This window comes from Nestor notabilis, unplaced genomic scaffold (assembly GCF_000696875.1).
Source record: "Nestor notabilis isolate BGI_N333 unplaced genomic scaffold, ASM69687v1 scaffold16094, whole genome shotgun sequence".
NCBI classification, from domain to species: domain Eukaryota; kingdom Metazoa; phylum Chordata; class Aves; order Psittaciformes; family Psittacidae; genus Nestor; species Nestor notabilis.
The window spans coordinates 1-18348 of NW_009927018.1; the positions used below are offsets into that span (position 1 = coordinate 1).

The 18348-nt window shown below is 37.2% G+C and overlaps 1 protein-coding gene across 1 annotated transcript; it reads right to left on the minus strand.

Annotated features, from left to right (window-relative positions):
* Positions 1–1274: 1274 nt before the first annotated feature.
* On the minus strand, positions 1275–16107 carry LSM14A (LSM14A, SCD6 homolog A (S. cerevisiae)). Its single transcript, XM_010013869.1, has 11 exons — positions 16071–16107; positions 14870–14938; positions 12463–12626; positions 10969–11101; positions 9734–9856; positions 7731–7907; positions 7335–7397; positions 6468–6647; positions 4762–4933; positions 2933–3161; positions 1275–1940 (listed from the first exon to the last, which is right to left on the minus strand). Exons 1-11 carry the CDS (start codon positions 16105–16107, stop codon positions 1917–1919), a joined length of 1371 nt encoding a protein of 456 aa, XP_010012171.1. The 3' UTR covers positions 1275–1916.
* Between the last annotated feature and the right edge of the window lie 2241 nt (positions 16108–18348).

Here is an 18348-nt window from a genome sequence, read left to right on the forward strand (position 1 = left end):
CCCACCCCCCCCAAATAACGTGCAGAGCCGGGCTTCAGCCAACGGTTTATTCGTGTTTAACATAAAGTAAAAACAAAAGGAACATCCCCTCGGTGCCGCGGCGCACGGCAGCTGCAGGCAGCCCCGCGGGAAGGGGCAGACCGCCCCACGGCAGCCCCGCGGGAAGGGCCAGACCGCCTCACCCCCTTCCCAGCACAGAGCGCCTGTATTTACAACTCATCGTGTTTAAATAAGCCCGGGCCACGTCCTACAGTATACAGTTATTGCAACAGCACAGCACTGGCTCTGCGGTCCAGCATCCCCCACGGCTGCTCACAATCATGATCTGTGGATCCCAAAAGGCATTGCTGTTAACATGCAAAAAACATTACTAAACAATATTATCTAATGTCTACTTGACCTTAATAAGGAAACCAATTACAAAATACTTCCTCGTAGTGCTATACAAAAGTTATAAAATTAAGATTCTATCACCACTTTAAATATTCCAATTTTCCAACAGTGCAGTTTTCCACATTTTATCACCACTGAGCATTTTGAAGTTTAAAAAAAAAAACCAAAAAAAACACAAAGAAAGAAAAAAAAAAATCAGCAAATTAGATCAAAAGGTTTTAATCTTTGGATCCCTTTATTCCTGTGGCCTTCATACACACAGACAGACACATATGACCAGGTTTCTATTCCAGCGCGTCAAAACGTTGTAACTAGTCATTCGCAATTGGCAGAGTCCATCCTATGTCATCTCTGACTTCATGGTCTTACAACCAGAGTCATAATGTCTCCCAAGCTATGGCCTAGCAAAATGCAAACAACTTCAAACACTAAGAATTCTTTAAATTGCTTATGTCTACAGGTATTACAACAAAGTTAACAGCTCAAGATTTGACGAATGGAGACATATTTCAGTCCCAGGCACACCAGGAGGATCATGAACTTATGTGCCTGGTCCACCATTAAAAAAAAAAAAAGTTAATATTTATCACTAAGCAAAATTAACTGCAAATTTGACATAGTAGAATTTCTGTTCTCCTTATTTAAAATATCTCCTTTAATTTGGTCAAATCCTGTGATATGCCAGAAGCTATAAAATTCAAATCCTTGCAAGAAAAGGGAAAAGTGTATCCAGTTTTGTGTGATGGAAGAATATTTTAGAACCTTCATTAAGAGATCAAATAGAAAATCAAACATTTAAGCCTAAAAAGCTGCTAAAGAAAAAAGAAAACCAACTAATTCAGTGTTCTTCAGCATATCAACTTTTGCAATAACACAGTATGTTTGCCGACTTAAAAATGTTTATTCTTTAAAAAATTAGTTGCTTTTTATACAGCTATACAAAGTTTGTGATGTTTCTTTGGCAATGGGATATAATGGAATTTTACAACTATATAAAAAGGTTCCTTTGCCTAAGAAACAGTATTTACTGTGTGTACATATTTGAGTGACAAAGCAAGTTTCCTACTGTCCAGCACCCTAGTTGATAAAAGTACAACTATCTCAAAAGGGATATTACAGGATTTCCAAAAAACAACCTTCAGTGGGTCAAAACACTCACAGTATCGACGGCCTTCTGCATACAATTGTCCTTACAACTTGAAGCAATTATCAAATACAGTTTAGTAATAAGAAAAATCCTTTCAGTGATGAAAAAATACTTAAACTCCATCGAAGTACTGCTTTATAATTAACTATACATAAGAAATTACTCATCCTTCTGTCTCAAATATATTTAATGCTTACTGTTTTCAAAGATGGCCATTTTTCAAAAGTAACTGCATTACACCCCTTTGAAATTAAATAGTTAAATCCCAGTGCTGGTGACAAGTATACAGCAAATTAAATTCATTCTTTGCAGATTGAAACTAATTCTCTGGATCAAGAAGATCTAGACGTTCACCTGGTTTCAGCTTTCCTGTAGACTATGCAGCAACTTTGTTGTCTTTCTAGAGGGAACAACAGTGTGAGATTAAAATTAAGTCTGCAAAACAAACAAAACCCCCCAAACAAAGAAACCCCCCCACCCACCCAAACAAACAAACAAAAAGCACCCAAAAACCAACCAAACAAAAAACCCCACAAAACAACAACAACAAAATAATCGCAAATTAATCTGGGCAACAGCATTAGGACAAGATGCACTGTGATGGCTCCTTCCCATCTTCTGCAATGGGAAAGGCGACCTCTGTGTGCGAGCAGGTTAGTGTCTGGTCAACACTCCCTCACCTGGCACATGCTGAAGCACCTCGTCACTTGGACATGGCACAAATCCTCAGTCTTTACACCACCTTGCACTTATCTGTAAGGCTGTCAAACCCTTTCATGCAGAAATTCAGATCTTGGATCTTCCACCCTCATTTCCATTCATGCTCAGCTATCAAAAAAGTCTCTACTAACGAAGGAATAACTGAGGGACAGTCAGAAATCTTCAGCCACAAAAAAAGGGCTCCCCCCTTTTTGTTTTCATTAAAAATACTTAAATCTTCAGACATAAAGTAACTGCCCATGCAGTAAGCTTCCAGGGAAAGTTATTCTGTGCCAGTCAGAGTTGTAAAAGCCTACACTTCCTTGCACCAATCTGGTTAATTACATTTGTTTCTGATTCTGAACAGGGTGCCAGTATTACTGCTGTTCCTTCACAAGCCAATGTTCCAGTTGACATACACATTTAATGCCAAGGAAAATGGCTTGCACTGAAATTGTTAGAAGATTTTGGTTTTCCAAGCAGCTGAACTCTGCTGACTGAGATCATATGTATGATCCATGAGCTTTCATACAGAGTTGAATTTACACTGTTTCCAATGTAAACTGGAAAACTTACTTGCAAAGTATTATTCAAGAAATTCTAGTTCAATGTCAAATTTAACAGGAGGAGGTTTTTCACTACTAGTTTCCAAGAACAGGGGATCAGGTCACAGTAACATTAAACATATTTTACCCTATATTCAAAGTCAGCGAACTCCCTGCCTCCACGACCTCCTCTGAATCCACCACGGAATCCTCGGGGGGCAGTGAAGCCACCTCTTCCACCTCCTCGTCCTCTTCCACCTCGGAAGCCAATCCCCCCTCTGCCTCTGTACCCTCCACGGCCGCGATTAGGACGCAGTGGAATCCCAAAGGTCTCTGCGTTTAATCTTCTTTCCTCAGCCCAGGTGGGTCGCCGTTCTCTGCCACACAAAAGAAACAAGGATCACTGTAAAACACACTTCAGGAGAATTGCCTGCCTTAGTCACAATCACCAAAAAGCCCATGAAATTAAAAATCACACATTAATCCCACTGTAAATCTTCATTATGCCTTCTGCAAGAATCTAGGTGTCTGCCACAATTCATTTCTCTCAGCAAAAGGAATAGGTTACAGTACCACTTATATTAAGAATGCTCTAAGAGTTTCCCATATAGAAGGATACAGTCTGTATCCTCTGCATACAACATCATATAATTAAATAAACCTTAAAAAGCTGTCAGTAATTTATAACAAGACACAGAAAACAAGAGTTTGCCGTTACAGATGTTATTTTATCTAGCTGTCAGTACATGTTCTGCTGGCAGGCAGGGTATGCAACAAAACAGCACTTTATATATACTAGCTGTATACGGTTTACTAATACAAGCACACTAACGTGAATAGGGTCTCTATCTCTATATATACAGTAAGTAAGTACAATACAGCAAATAAGCTACGTGTATATACATATATATATATACACACACACACATAAGTACAGAGGAAAATCGGCAATGCATGAAGTCATCACTGCATAGAGAGAACAGATATTAAGAAGAAATACATGGCCAGTCACCACAGAATCATCATCCAGGCCCACACTTCAAGCTCGGAAGCCCCACTGCAGCCGATGCCAGGAGTCTCAGGTAATTGGGAAAATTCCTACACGGTGTGTACACCCATAGGTGAGGCTCTGGGTTCAGCCACAAGAGGGTCCTGCCTTTATAGCCTTAGAAAAACAACCAGCTTTACGCAGATCTCTGATAGTTTACTCATGAGGCTGTGCAGTTTCTCATGATCTCACTGTTGTCCACGCTGAGACCATTGACCAGGCACCCTGGTGTGGCCAAGTATGAAGGTCACAAACCAGCTGCAAACCTATGTTTTCCTGCCTCTTTGTGACAAACAGTAACAATGAACATGAACATATGTACTCTACTGAATACACTGTGACAAAAACATACTTTGTTATGTCTCTCAATCATGAGAGGGAATCAACTCTCAGCTAGGTTCCCATCCACTACATCTCAACACCCCTCCACCCCATAGTTCACAATAGGTCAGCAATCCTCATCAACTTGTCTAGTAAGAAAGACAACAGCAAAAGACAAGCTCTAATTTTCCTGAAATGCTGTCTTCCCATTCAAACACCAAGACTTGCCAAGACAGTTATGTGATCTGCTCAGAAGTCATTACCCAAGCAGAGTCATAATTGATTTAACTGAAGTGGTAATTTAGCAGGAAAATAAAACAAAGCACAACACCTACTTCAGCAAATTCATAAAGGAGATTCTAGAGTATTCACACTAAGTTCCAGAAGCATAGTTTTAAAACATTTAAAGTATTTTCCTGTTATTGCACTGCACTTGCCCAGAAAGAAATTCTGTGCTTGGTATTCCTACTTTATTTTTGCCCACTGCATGTGGAAATAAGCTTTACTCATTCTCAAATCACAGTCAGCGATAATGAGTAGTGCTGACACTAACTTGCGACACAAACATGCATTAAGTAGACTAATGAGCTTCCCTTCACAGGTCATACCTATTGTCATCACAGGAGATGTTATCAAAGAAAGATTTGGTTTTGTCATAGTAGCAGTTGGGGCCAAGTGGATCTTCCTCATCCGCATTCCCTTCACTATTTTGGGTATCAACACCTGAGTCACCTTTGTCTTCTCCATTTACAGGCTTCTCTGGTTTCTCAAGTTTATCTTCTGGAAAATAAACAGAAGCTTTCCACACTATCGTACTAAACAAAACAGCACTATTAACTTATTCCCAGACAGACAGAAACTATACTGAATGCTCAAAAATACAAACCCCCCTCCAAAATTTAATGGGAAAGTCATATAATTTGACACATAGATTAGGATGTTTTGCTGCTGCTGTCTGGAGGTTTGATATCCTCTGTATTCTCTGTAGGTTTAATTAATGAAAAAACAACCAACCCCCAAAACAAAAAGAAACCTGTGGTAGAATGGACTTGATAGCCATATACTTTCTATCATCCCAGCTACCTCCTTTCCAAACATAAAAGCCTCACTCAGTCATTCCTCATAAAAGCCATTCATGTTTTTGCTCATCCCTGTTGCCCTTCTCCTTTGTCTTCCAGCTGTGCCATTACTCCTTTGAGACGCAGGGCCAGCATTCATGGTATGCCACGAACTGACTTTGTTTCCTAAAAATGCCTGAAGTTCAGCTAATTCTTTTGACTGGCTCTGAAAAGGAAGCTGGAAGTTCAGCAGAACTAGCTATTACAATCTTGAAGTCTCATTCCTAAAAGCTTACAAATTTACACCTCATAATGCTACGCATAAAATTCAGATAGCCAGCTCAACCTTTCCTCAACACACACACACAAAATTACCACTGTCTCACAAAATATTTCTATAGTTCTTTATGCTTTGCTTTCCCGTTCATTATTCTGAATAATAACTAAAAAAAAAAAAAAAAAAAAAAAAAAAAAAAAGTATCGACAGCAAACTGTCAACTCATTTCTCATTTAAAAATGGTCCAGTAAGAGGCAAGCATCACAAAACAAACCCTATGGGACTCCCCTAGTGGTTCTTCTCTACACTGGAATCTGACCATTTATTCCTACCTTTTGCTTCCTGTTTTTCAGAAGTCATTTACTGAAACAGGGAACTCCGTATTTTAACCTGTAACAATTTTGTCCAAAAATAGTAGCAGCAGTGTAACAAACAGGTGGCTGGTCACAAGAGAATGAGATAACTAAAATAGAAGCCTGCTAGGAAAAATAAAGACAAACATGCTGGCAATATGGATTTGAACTTCTGGTTGTCCTTGGAAAAGGATCACCACAAAAGAAATCATAGATGCTTCCTTAAATTAAAACTCTTGTGTGTCCTCCAACAAAGTACTGATCCCAAACACATGTTCTTGTGACTGCTTTGGTCTACTAATAATTGGAAACATAAATGCAGGTTTTCTTTTATTGCATCTTTTCCAGAACTCAAAAGTAAACACTGTTGGGACTTCTGCTCAAGTAATCTTAATCAACAGACTTGTTAGAACATGACGTATGATATTTGGTAGTTAAAATGCGTTCGAAACTTAAATACTGACCTAAGCATTTAAATTGATGATCCCAGTTTACTTGTTCATTGATGTATTTTTTTTTTAAAGAACCACAAACAAGACTTAATAGGATATGCCTTCAAGATAGGATTGAAACAGCAAGACACAGTTTTCCCCCCATCATTAAATATAAAGCAAAAACTGGTTTACCTTTTAGTTTAAGTTTATTATGAAATTCTCTATCAATTTCCTCCTTGTTGAATTGTGCATTTGCACTTTCAAAGTCAAAGTCCTTCTCAAACTTCATTGGACCATCCCTCCTAATGCCAAATCTTCCTCGACCCCCTCTGTGACCTCCACGGCCTCTCCGTGCTGCAGGTCCACCTGGAACTGAAAAGAGGAAAATTGTGTTTGGTTTTGGTTTGCGGATCGGTTTTAATTTGGGGGTGGTGGCGACAGTTGGTTTTTTGGGTGGGTTTTTTTGGTTTGCTTTTTAAGTCCTGGGGTAACAGGTTGGGACTTCATGCATCCTCTTCCTGCACTTCTGTTGTTAGAAGTCCTGTTGGAGCAGCTTGTAATTTTAAATTCACTTACAGTAATTATGGCAGTGACACACAAAGCATAATGGTACTGAACTTGGGTACTAAAATGACCTTCTAGAAGTCATAAAGCTTTTGGAGAAAGATTTAAGATGTTAGTGGCTTTTCAGTCCATTATTTTTGTATAAAAGGTGACAGGTTTTATTTTATGCTATTGTGTTTATAAATCCGTGAATATTGCTTGGTTCTGGATTTTTATTCAAATTGCTTAGCATGAAGCAATCAGAAGATATTTTCTCTTTTTTGTGCTTGCATGATTCTGATCCCAATGCAAAGTTGTTACCACCCACTAGAAAAAATTATGTGGCATAATAATAAATACATTAATTCTTTACTACTGTAATCTGAATTGCAAGATCTCTGGCTGTTTATGGAGTCTGAACACTCTGCAAATTACACAGAATGATGTATTTTAGCAGACTTAAAAAACTTGATGAAGTCTGGAAACACGATAGCTATTTCTCAAAACAAGATTTACCAATTTGTCGTTTGTTTTCATTTCTGAGTTCATTTTCTGATCTTGAAACCTTGTGTGCTTCAGCTAAAGTTGGAAATAAAAAAGTTATTTGTTTATCCAATTAGGTATTTTTGATCATACTTTTGTATATAGTTACGTAGTTCATACTTCAGAAAAAATTCCAAACCTATAAAAAGTAAACCGCAAGTTTAACTCATAAAAGGATAAAGAAAAAAAAATAAAAAGGAAATTCTGAATATATGCTTGACTTCAAAAAGAAATATATATAATCTAGGTCCTTGCTAGTCAGTCAACCAGTAATGCACAGCAAGAAAATTCCTACACGTTACCCTTAAAAAGAGCACTTCAAATGCGTATGGGAAAAAAATAAGCCATATAAAAATTATTCAAAGCTACCTCGTCTGTGCTCCTGATTCTCTAACGATTTTTGGCTAGCAGACACCAAAGGTCTGGCTGGTACAGGACTCCTCCTCCCAACTGGTGCTGGAGTAGGCAAGTGGGCTGAAGCTGTTTGTACTGCTTGTTCCATGGAGGGGCTCCTTCTCAAGTGATCCATCTGAGGGCTTGAACGTCCTGGGACAAAAACAAAACAAAACCGAACCCCAAAGAGTTATTTCTCATCTAGACATTTGAGTTACTGGTCTCAACCAATCTAGACTGACAGGTTTATCTGCCTTACCAGTCAAGACAGCTGTGTCCAAAGAAGAAATAGATATTTCTGTACCCTCAGATTCACTATCTAGAATGAAGGCTATTTAGCAATTCCCCTTTCCCCAGTATAAAAGAAAAAAAATGGGTAGGACAACTAATCCCTACTAATCCATCCATGATGTGCATTTAGCTGTGGAATTAAATTTTTTGATTGACTGGAAGTAAAAATACTTTCTGCTTCTCTGGAAAGCCAAGTGGAAAGTGACTTCTCCTAAAGGCAGAGATACAGTTAAGATACTGAAATTTCATTTCATCTAGCAAACTCTGTTTTATGATCACCACAAAGTAAACGAATGGTGATGGCTAGATGCCATGAAGTGCTGTTCATACATTTCAATTTGCAGCATGAGTGACTGGAGCCAGAAGCATGTTTAGAATGGAGACGTTTGACTCAGCCAGACAAGTTTATGACAGCATATAGGTAAATCTACTAAGAAATTAGAATGAGATTCAAAACTCGGTAAACAAAAGAGCAATGTTACATCCCACTAAAAAAAAAAACCAAAACAAAAAACAACAACAACAAAAAACTTAACAGAAAAAGAAACAACCACAACAAAACCAAACAAACAAGAACCCACCACACCCAAAAAAACCAACCACACAGTATCTATGAAGATGACAAATATTTTAAAAGCAAACACAGAGGTGGAAACTTGTTGGTGCCCTCCAGATTTGGTGTCCGAATGTATGTTCATCTGGAGTGTCATATGTTAAGTCCAAGGATCATACAGGTTTTAATTTCACCTACAGAAAGGTACTCTTTCAACAGAGAAACAGTAAATGCTGAGCATACCTTTTTCCCCCCACTTCAATTAACGCAACACACACCTAGAACCTATTTTTGGTAATCCCCTCAACTAATCCTAGAAAATAGTCCTAACTGGTATACAAATCTCCAGTAGAAGTCAGGAAAAGCCCTGTTTGCTGCAAGTGTTCTGCCTTTTAACATGATTGCATAAACTTAAAAACAGCATTTGGAATGTATCTTAGCACACAGCAATGAAGAGTGGAAGAGCAAAAAATAATGTGTTTTGGATTTTGAGGAGCAATCAACACATCTGCATGAAAAGTGAGGGTGAAGGTGCTCCACATTTAGTTTCTTTTTTCTTTGCAACTCAAAAAGCATAGAGAAGTTCCTTTTTGCTCCTACTTTCTTTTTCCAGTATTACACAAACTACCCATACATTCTATTACTATTAAGCTGACCTAACTGTCATGTCACTTTCTCTAAAGGCAATCAGGTCTGTTGTTAGTATTATTCATCTAGATACACACTAACAAAAAAATACCTTTAAGAATAAAGATTTGAAAACTGTAGGCTGAAGGACTTCACAATTCAGTCAGCATGAAGCATCTTGAGTTTTGTCACGTCAGCAATAAAACTAGATATTGAGTTTCCATATGCACCTACTTGCGAACAGTATTCAATGGAACTAAGTCCTGCTCTTCAATACATATGCTTTAAGGAGAGCAAGAGATGTGTTGCTAACAGTTACCTATGTAGCACACCAAGATAGGAAAACACTTTTCAAGAGGAAGTGCAAAGCCTCTCAGTGCTTTCTGGTTCTACTATCAAGTGTTTCATGTTAAGGGTTCAGCTTTTTGGTTAGCATTTCTGGCAACCACATAAATCACAGAGGCACAATTGGTCAAAAAAGATCAAAGAGTTATTAAAACAGATTTACCTTGAGACATCTGTGTTTTTAGTGATCTTGCATCTGTTGTAAATGCAGAACCAACTGTAGTGCTTTGGGACATGCTAGCACTGGCTGAAGAGTCTGTTCCAAAAGATGTTAAAGAACCTCCTGCTTTGGAAGAAATAATATAGTTGTAAAACTTGGTTTGGACTTTTTTCTGTCGGTTTTTTGGTTTGCTTTTTAATTATCACTAAACGATTGGTGAAGTCATATTAGGCAGTTACTCCAGAATACAAGTAAATCTGCCCTTCCCATACACTTTAAGAATAATGTGGTACATTATACAAGACTGTAGTATTTTGATGTTTTTATCTAATCCCCTCCCAAAAAACAAAACAAAAAAAAAAACCAACCAAAAAAACCCCAAACCTCCAACAAAAAAACAAACCACAAAAAAAAAAAATCACTGATAACTTTTATGTCACAAGTATTAACATAGCACGGTCATGACAGCACCTTACAGATGCTGTTTGCAGTACAAACAGTACTGGCATTTTTTTCCACTTAACATACTTTAAACAAAAATATGATTGCCACATCTTATTAACTGATATCAAGTTATTGCCAGTTCTACAGCCTTCCTTTCACATAGCTAACATTTTCAGTACTAGGAGTAATGATGATGCCGTAACAGTTACAGGAATGTAAGTTCCTATGTGAAAAACTAAAAGGTGGAATAAAAAAAACCTTACAGAGAAAGCTTGTTGAAAGTTGGTTGGTGAGTCTCTGAAAGAAGCAATTAACCAGTGCAGCTCACAAATACTTTAAGCATGTACTTCGTGCCAGGCTACCATCTCCTGAATAGCTGAAGGACTGTGCTGGCATGTGTATTTCTGAATAATCTGAACTCCTGGTTAAGGCCCACACTATCTTGTCAACCTGGGACACAGCTATGGGGCTTTTGTAGATGAGCTGCCTACCACTTGTGAAATAAACTGAACATATGACAAATGCAATGAATACATACAAAATAGAATGCATTAATGAATACAGGAACCCTTTTGAGATAGGGTATTTAATTCTCAAGCATCATTGCTTTGATTTGAGCTGCAATGACTATGAAAGACACTGCTTTGGAGCTAAATTGTAGGACTGATACAGATTGAAGACTTTGGATCTGCCTCTGAAGTAGGAAAGACAGATGAAATTGTAAGCACTGATTATTATCTATGCATACATAACTTCACTTATAGGAAAACACCAAATAATAAAAAGCAACATACCAACTCCCACAGCACCAAACTGCTGCCCCACCAGCGGGCTTGGACTAAACTGACTGTATGCAGGCATTCTGCCAAAAGGACCATAGTTCCCCACATTCTGGAATGAAGATGCAGTCGAAGATCCTAATGAAGACTAAAGACAAAACACACTTGCCGACACTCATGTTTGCACAAAAAGAAGTAGGTCTGCAAGGCAAGAAATGCAGAAACTAACACTATTTTTAAAATAAATACCACTGCGGTTAATAGGTATACAAGACCTCAATATTTACAAAGTTGCTTTTTTTAATATCAAGATTTCAACCACTTCAACATACATGAAGACAGACTAAAAAAAAAAAAATAAAATTACACACATTACTTTGTATGAAAACTCATCACAGACAATAGTTAGCAGAAAACATTTTCACAAATATTACACAGTTTAGAAAGTACTCTTACCCTGCAAAGATCACAAACTTTTAAAAAGAGTACCAAAAAATTCTGCAATCTTTTCCCTAAAACCTCAGATACTGGACTCCATTGTCAAACATGTTTACAAGCTTTTGTCATCAAATTTGGAAAATGTCGTATCTTTTTCCCTGAAGCTTCAAATACTACATGATTCAAATACTACAAAAGACGCAAGCATACCGGAGAAAGGCAGACCCTTACTATTATTTGGCTTAGCAGTGATGCTATTTCACAGCTCTCAACGACCAGTGACAGGAGTTGCATCACATTTAGCAAAAGAGCTCAGAGAGTTGCAAGGGTACTTTGCAAGGAAATATCAAGAATTTTATCTTATAGAATAGCTGAACATCAGAAACATAAGCACTTACACAAAATTGCTAAGCTCCATTTGAACCAAGAGCTTTCATCTTGCTCTTAGGGATGATTTTTAAGACACCCCAGAAACACAATGAACAAGCCAACAAATTTCAGTGATCAAAAATATCCCTGTCAGTCCATTCACTATGAAACAACAGATTATTTAACCTTGAAGGCCTCAAGATGTAAGTTGCTTTCTCTTCAAGCAACCAAGTACTCCTTTTTCAGGGAACTGCCCCTTAGCATGAAGCCTTTTTAAAAACATGTAGCTAGATGACACACTGTAGTCAGCAAAGAAAAAATACCATGAAAAAAGAAAAGAAATCAAACAAACAAACAAAAAAATCATTATTTAGAGAGGTTTCAGCTTCTATTCCATTTGACTTGAATCAAGTCTCAGTACCTTTCAAAAAAGACATCAAGGTCTACTAAAAGTCACTACTTGTTTTGGAAAAACTGACAGCCTTGGTATCCAGTGCATTGTGCTACAGTTAGATTTCAGCCTTTACTTTCACAGTTAAAAGACATGACTCAAAAGAAGAAAATCCTTCCACAGTTCTTTACCTTGAGTTGTGAAGTTTACAGCAACAAACATTCTATTTTTTAAACACTCAGCTAGAGAGCACTTAAAGCTACCGGGTTACAACTTCAGCAACAAACATCTGAAAATATGTTTTGACTTACTTGAACAATAGCAGGGTCCTGTGGCAAAGAACACTGAGGCTTTGGTGGCTCACAGACAGTCAGGTCTTTAATGTCACTGCCACGGAATATAATATACTCAAAGACTTCATCACGAGGTGGTATAGGTCTATCAGTTGGTCTATCTTCTGTACCAAAGGAGCGAACTGCAAAATTGAGAAGGCAGAAAAAAATAAAAACATCTTGCATTTAACAAACAGGTTTCAAATACACTGCAGATACCAACAGCTTTAAGTAAAAAGAGTAAAATTCTGTTTAACAAAAAAATACCAAATAGGCAGCATATCCTTTGTTATTATGAACTGCTCAGACTTGAGTTACTTGATCTTAGAAATTTCAGTTGAAAACTAAGCAGAAAGACACCTGTTTTTCACTGAGACATCATTTACACTATTGCTCACATTGAGTATTTTGACTGTTTTATAAGGGGAAACAACAAAGCAGTTCTTCGCAAAGTTAACACTTTCTGGACAGCAATTAGGAACACCAATGAAGTCTGGTAAGTCATTCCTGTGAACCAAGGACTACAGGAGTTTGCATTCGTATTCTGCACTTGCAAATCAGGAAAAAAATAATGCTAATACTACTAGAAACTAGACTATTAAAAATTACCTAAAGCAAAGTACTTCTCAATAGATTCAATGTCTCACTCAAGACTGATTTAAAAATCAGGAATTCTGTGGTATGTATATACAATCTGCAGTAAGCAAAAGCCATTCTTGCAGGTGTAAAGTTCTCATAATCTCTGCCAAATTAAGTAAATTCACTGGACCCCAACCATCTTCCTAAGCGGGCCTGCATATGGTGCAACATACCAAGACATTGAATTTATTTGTAAGAACTTAGATGAATTCCAACAGTTTTTGGATTGCATAGTGATGAAGCTTATCATGCTTCTGCCTCTTCACTACATAAAATCACTAGCACTGTACATGGATAACATCATTTTACTTTCATTACCCTCTCCAAGACTTTTCCTCACCTTAAGGCTGTCAACCCGAGGTGAAAATAAAGCAAAACAAACACAGTTTGAAGAGGTATGTCTTCAAGAGCTAGAGTTTCGAAGCAAAAACTGAACAATGACTTGAAACCAGAGAAGAAAAAACAAAATCATGACAATCACATGCTACTGAACCTCAACTTGCAGAAGCTTTAATAATCTCTTACAAGTATCTTTTCTCTAAACTTAAGAGGTTTTTGCTTGTTTTGTAAGGTACTACAGGCTATGCTGAGAAAACATCCATATTTTGCTTTAATTTACCAGAATTAGTTTTCCCTGCATTTTCAAATGCATCAACAACTTGGAGACATCACCAGGCACCTATTTGCAGCCGTAAAATCAGTAGTCAAGTAAAGCAGAGTTTCCTGTAGAGCTGTATAAAGCGATAACAAGTCATTTCTCAGGCTGCACCAAACACCTTCCATCACCATTGCTTCTTCTAGTACTGCATAAATAGTGCTTATAGGTCAAGTATTACAAATCTCTAAGAAACATAATTTGGGGTAAAAGGATCAATTTCACATTACAATAAAAAGTAACATTAAGTGGTTACGATTATTTTGTTCATACTTATATCATTTGCTGAGCTTCCTTTAATCAAGTTTTCTTTTTCTGTGCATCTGAAAGTCTGTTCTGAATGGCAGTAAAAAAAAAAAAAAAAAGTGATGTAAAAAGGCATATACTTTTAAGTGTTTTCCATTTCTGTTATGAATCTGTCTTCTTTTCTTCCTCTACAGAAAAAAAGATAGACGAAGCTGAAGAATTTGCAAAAGTTAATTCAAAGTAATACATAATAGCTTAATACTATCAACTGGTCATGGGCATTACTGCTGCAACACTTCCATTCATCAGGCTTTTTCTATTTCACTGTCTGTCTTGACCAAGGATCCACCTTCACTTTCTGGCCATCCTATACTCTATCTGTTAGATAACTAAGAAATTAACTTGGCCCTTCATTTGGCCTGCTGTCTTGATACGTAAAACCAAAGTTGATTTTGCATTGGTTCTCTCTGTCCCACACTGAAATGGTTGCTCCAGTAGCCATTTTGTCTACAAAGGTGCACAAAAATGGCCATAGTGTCATCACTAAGTTACTGAAGTACTTTACTTTCTAGCTAATGTGAACAAACTAAGCAGTAGCAACACCACAAAAAAAGAGTAGCAAATTAGAGACAGCATCTCATCTTTATATATAGAGAAAAATTTGATGAACTGTGGAAGAAATTTGTTTTGAAAGTACTTAAGTCAGAGCTATGCTGCACTGATAAATATTTTACTATTAATACTAACATCACAGGACACTTACAGAACACTTTTAACAGCTGGCAATTACCTTTCTCCATTCTAAACCTTTTTTTTTTCCATAAAAAAAAAAATGAACCACCTAACTTTCAGCTAATGACACCTTAGAAGATGTAATGGGTTGTACTGTGTGTAAAAAAGAATTTGTCTTTCTCCCTATCATAAAATTATGAAAACATCAAATGGAAGTATTTTCAATATAAAAAAAATCAGAATTCATCTTTAAGACATTCAGCTGTCTGTGCAACTACATCAAGACACTGACATGGTCATCAAAGGTTTTGCAGTGAAACACATCAACAGTTGCTACTGAGAGTTTGAGGGTTTTTTCCTCTATCCTTCCCCTGCCCCAAACCACACTCTTTTTAGTGCAGCTTTCTGCAAGATTTAAAGACAATTTCATCCAATAAGGATTCACTCTTGTAGAGAAGGGTGAGCAAACTCCTCTGATTTGGAGTTCAATCTTCTCTTACCCAAAGCAACAAAAAAAAAAACCACCTCCAAGTCTAATTTCCTTCTCAAACCAGGAACCACAACTGCACATGCAGCAATCCAGGAAAGTAGTTCAGGACAAGGGCTACTTGGTAATTTTTGCAGTGTCAATCCCAACTAGGTCCTTCAGACAGTATTATAAAAGACTTTTTTTGTCACTTTAAATACACACGATTAAGTAGCTAGCTAGAAAGAAACTAACACCAATAAGCCTGCCTAGATTCGTGTATGTAACATTATGCCCAAGTAATTCCACCAATTTTGTACTAAAGTGCTGTGGGCAAATTTCTGAAGAGATTTTGACCGACTTCAGTATTACTACTATACTGTATTTTAACAGATAATACTGTATTATACTACTATAGCATCCAAGGAAAACATTGCAACTGTCTCTGTCAGTTAACAGAAATGATTACCTGTTGATTAACACAGAAAAATACAGGGTTAATCAGAAGCCAAGCTATACATTCTACTAGCAAGAGGACTCTCTTCCCATACAATGTGAATTATTGTAAATAGATAGTTTAGTCTCTGTATGCACACAGCACTGACACAATCTTACCAGCCTTACTTTGCGTGAAGCATACCTACATGGAAACCAGTTTTTCCCCGCTAATGCACCCTTGAGAAGCTTGACAACTAAAATTTAACCACTTCTATGAGTACAAATAATTTCAATTGTCATCTCTCTTCAAAATATCAGAATCCCTTTCTCTGTAAGCATGCTTAGATGCCTGCACACCATGTTACAGGAAAAGTATTAATGCAAAAGAGCCAGCCTGTGGTAGGCTCATACCTTCAGAACAATTAATTGCCTGCACTGCCTTACTCATAGGGGCGGTAAACTAAGAGGAAGACAAATAGAAGGGAAGCAGCCAGGAGTGAGCTTCGACAAGGCGAATTTTTCTGCTGTGACAAACTATGCGCAGGGTTGCTTTGGCACATGTGCCCTAAACCTCAAGACATGGAGGGATCATGGCATTTAACTGGCTAAAAAAATAACTTCATAAAAAACATGATAAAAATTTAACCTTTCCCTTTCCTGTTCCCACTCCTGAACTATCAAAAATGCTCAAGTCTCCACAAGAATTTAACTGTCTGAATTTCCAAATCTTTTACCCAATTAATATTGTGTAAAAGCCTAAATGAAAGGGAAGTTTTCTCTTTCTTATGTCATTAAACTATGGAAAACACTATCACAGATGGTTGAAAATGCCAGCAATTTAACTACTACTTATATTACTGAAAGCTATTTCACTAATATCTATTATTCTTTATGACAATGTTTCCAAATGCAAGAAGTCTCAATGGTCCAACAACCAGTAAGTGAAAACTGATGCATTACATCAAAGAGACAGGAAATAATTTTCTGTTTCTTATACCCACATGCTTATGGATTCCCTGCTGCTATCAGAGAACAAAGCCTCTTCTGACCCAATATGGTTGTTCTTACACAGCTTATCAACATTAAAATCTCTAAATCTTACACAGCTTATCAACATTAAAATCTCTAGATCTTGAAACAGAAAGACATTATGCATTATTAGCATGAAAGATCACATCTAGGTTTTAATGCTGCAACATGTAAAATCAAGCACAATCCACCAAGATTATTCTGTAACTTAGTCAGGTAGGGCAGCAATCACTTTGCAGCAAGAAAATTTTACTCCTAACCATGGCTTGCAAACATTTTACTCTTAAATTGGTTGGATTCATTGACATTGAAAAAATTAAGCATGAATTGGAAGTATGAACCAGGAGGACATCCCAAATTAATTTAACTTGAAACTTCAGAGTAAGAGTGGGTAGTTTTTGGTTCTAAACACTAGCTCCAAAAAGCTGGCAATCCACCCCAAAAAAGTACACACCAATAATATATAAAAACCTCAAATACTTGTATAACTTGCTCAACATTTGTAATCTGATAGAGATGGGAGTTTTCCCTGTTATTTAAATAACACACTTCAACACTTTGTCAAAGACTGCACTGCTTTCCCTTATCAGACTCCATTAGGACAAAAATGCTGTTATTTAAACAGTTGCTATCTTCCTCTAATTTGTAAGAGAGGCCACAACTTTTGCCAGTGAAAGGATCACAGCTTTGTAAACAAAATGCTGACTAAAGAACTATAGGAGATTGCCCCTCAGTAGGTGAAGACTACAAAGAGTACCCTGTTAGCAACCCAAAAGTATTATTTCTGTCTAAAACCCCAGAAGATTTAAGATGAATGAAGCAATTCCATATGTACAACTTTATGAGATTAATCTCAGACTTCAGTTTAGCCCACAGAAGTCCTACTGTTAGGCAAATCTGTAGTTACTCAAGAACAGATTCCATCTCTAATTTTGCACTTTATGTCACAAAATGTCAGTGATTTCAGTTAGGAAACAAACAGTGATAAGAGACCCTACACTCAGGTAACAGTCACATGAACCCAACTACCTAGCAGATCAACTGATAGCATTGAGTCATCTTTTGGGGCTTCTCTTGTCTCTCTCTGGCAGAAAGTTTTTGATATGTGTGCTAAAGATCTATGGTAAACAGTTCTGGTTTGACTTCTGGACTCACCACAGGAAGAAGAGATAACTAATATCCGATCAACACATTTACAACTAGAGACAGTTCAGAAGAAAGATCTGCTTTTTTCAGTTAAGGATCTGGCCATAATTAACCACACTTGCCACCTTACCTATTAAGCTATCATACCACATTCATGTGACATAAATCTTCACTTACTCAGAACCTTCAGTACCCTAGAGTCGAACATTTTGTTCATGAGCACGGTGAACTGGTTGCAGTCTGATCTGGTTGTTATCAGCTTCCAGATTAATCTCAAGGTTTTTGGTTCTAGGTGACCTAGAAATACTGGTTTATTCTCTTCTGAATCATGACACTGTATTACAAAACACAGATTCTTCAGCTAACTCAGCCAAGTTTTATTAAAGCAAATTTAATGGTTTAGATTTACATTTCTGATGAGAGCTATGGGAAGAGAGTAGATCAGATGTGTAACTGCAGTTCGATCTATCTTAAGTATGTACACTTCGGCAGATATGCCATTATATGACCTAAC

Bases quoted from the DNA above. Each gene is read 5' to 3' on its own strand.
- LSM14A (XM_010013869.1), bottom strand. From the start codon at position 16,107: ATGAGTAAGGCAGTGCAGGCAATTAATTGTTCTGAAG. The intron at 14,939-16,070 runs GTATGAGCCTAC...ATTTTATGATAG, and splicing joins GGCAATTAATTGTTCTGAAG to GGAGAAAGACAAATTCTTTT. The intron at 12,627-14,869 runs GTTAGGTGGTTC...TCAATTTTGCAG, and splicing joins TAAGGTGTCATTAGCTGAAA to TTCGCTCCTTTGGTACAGAA.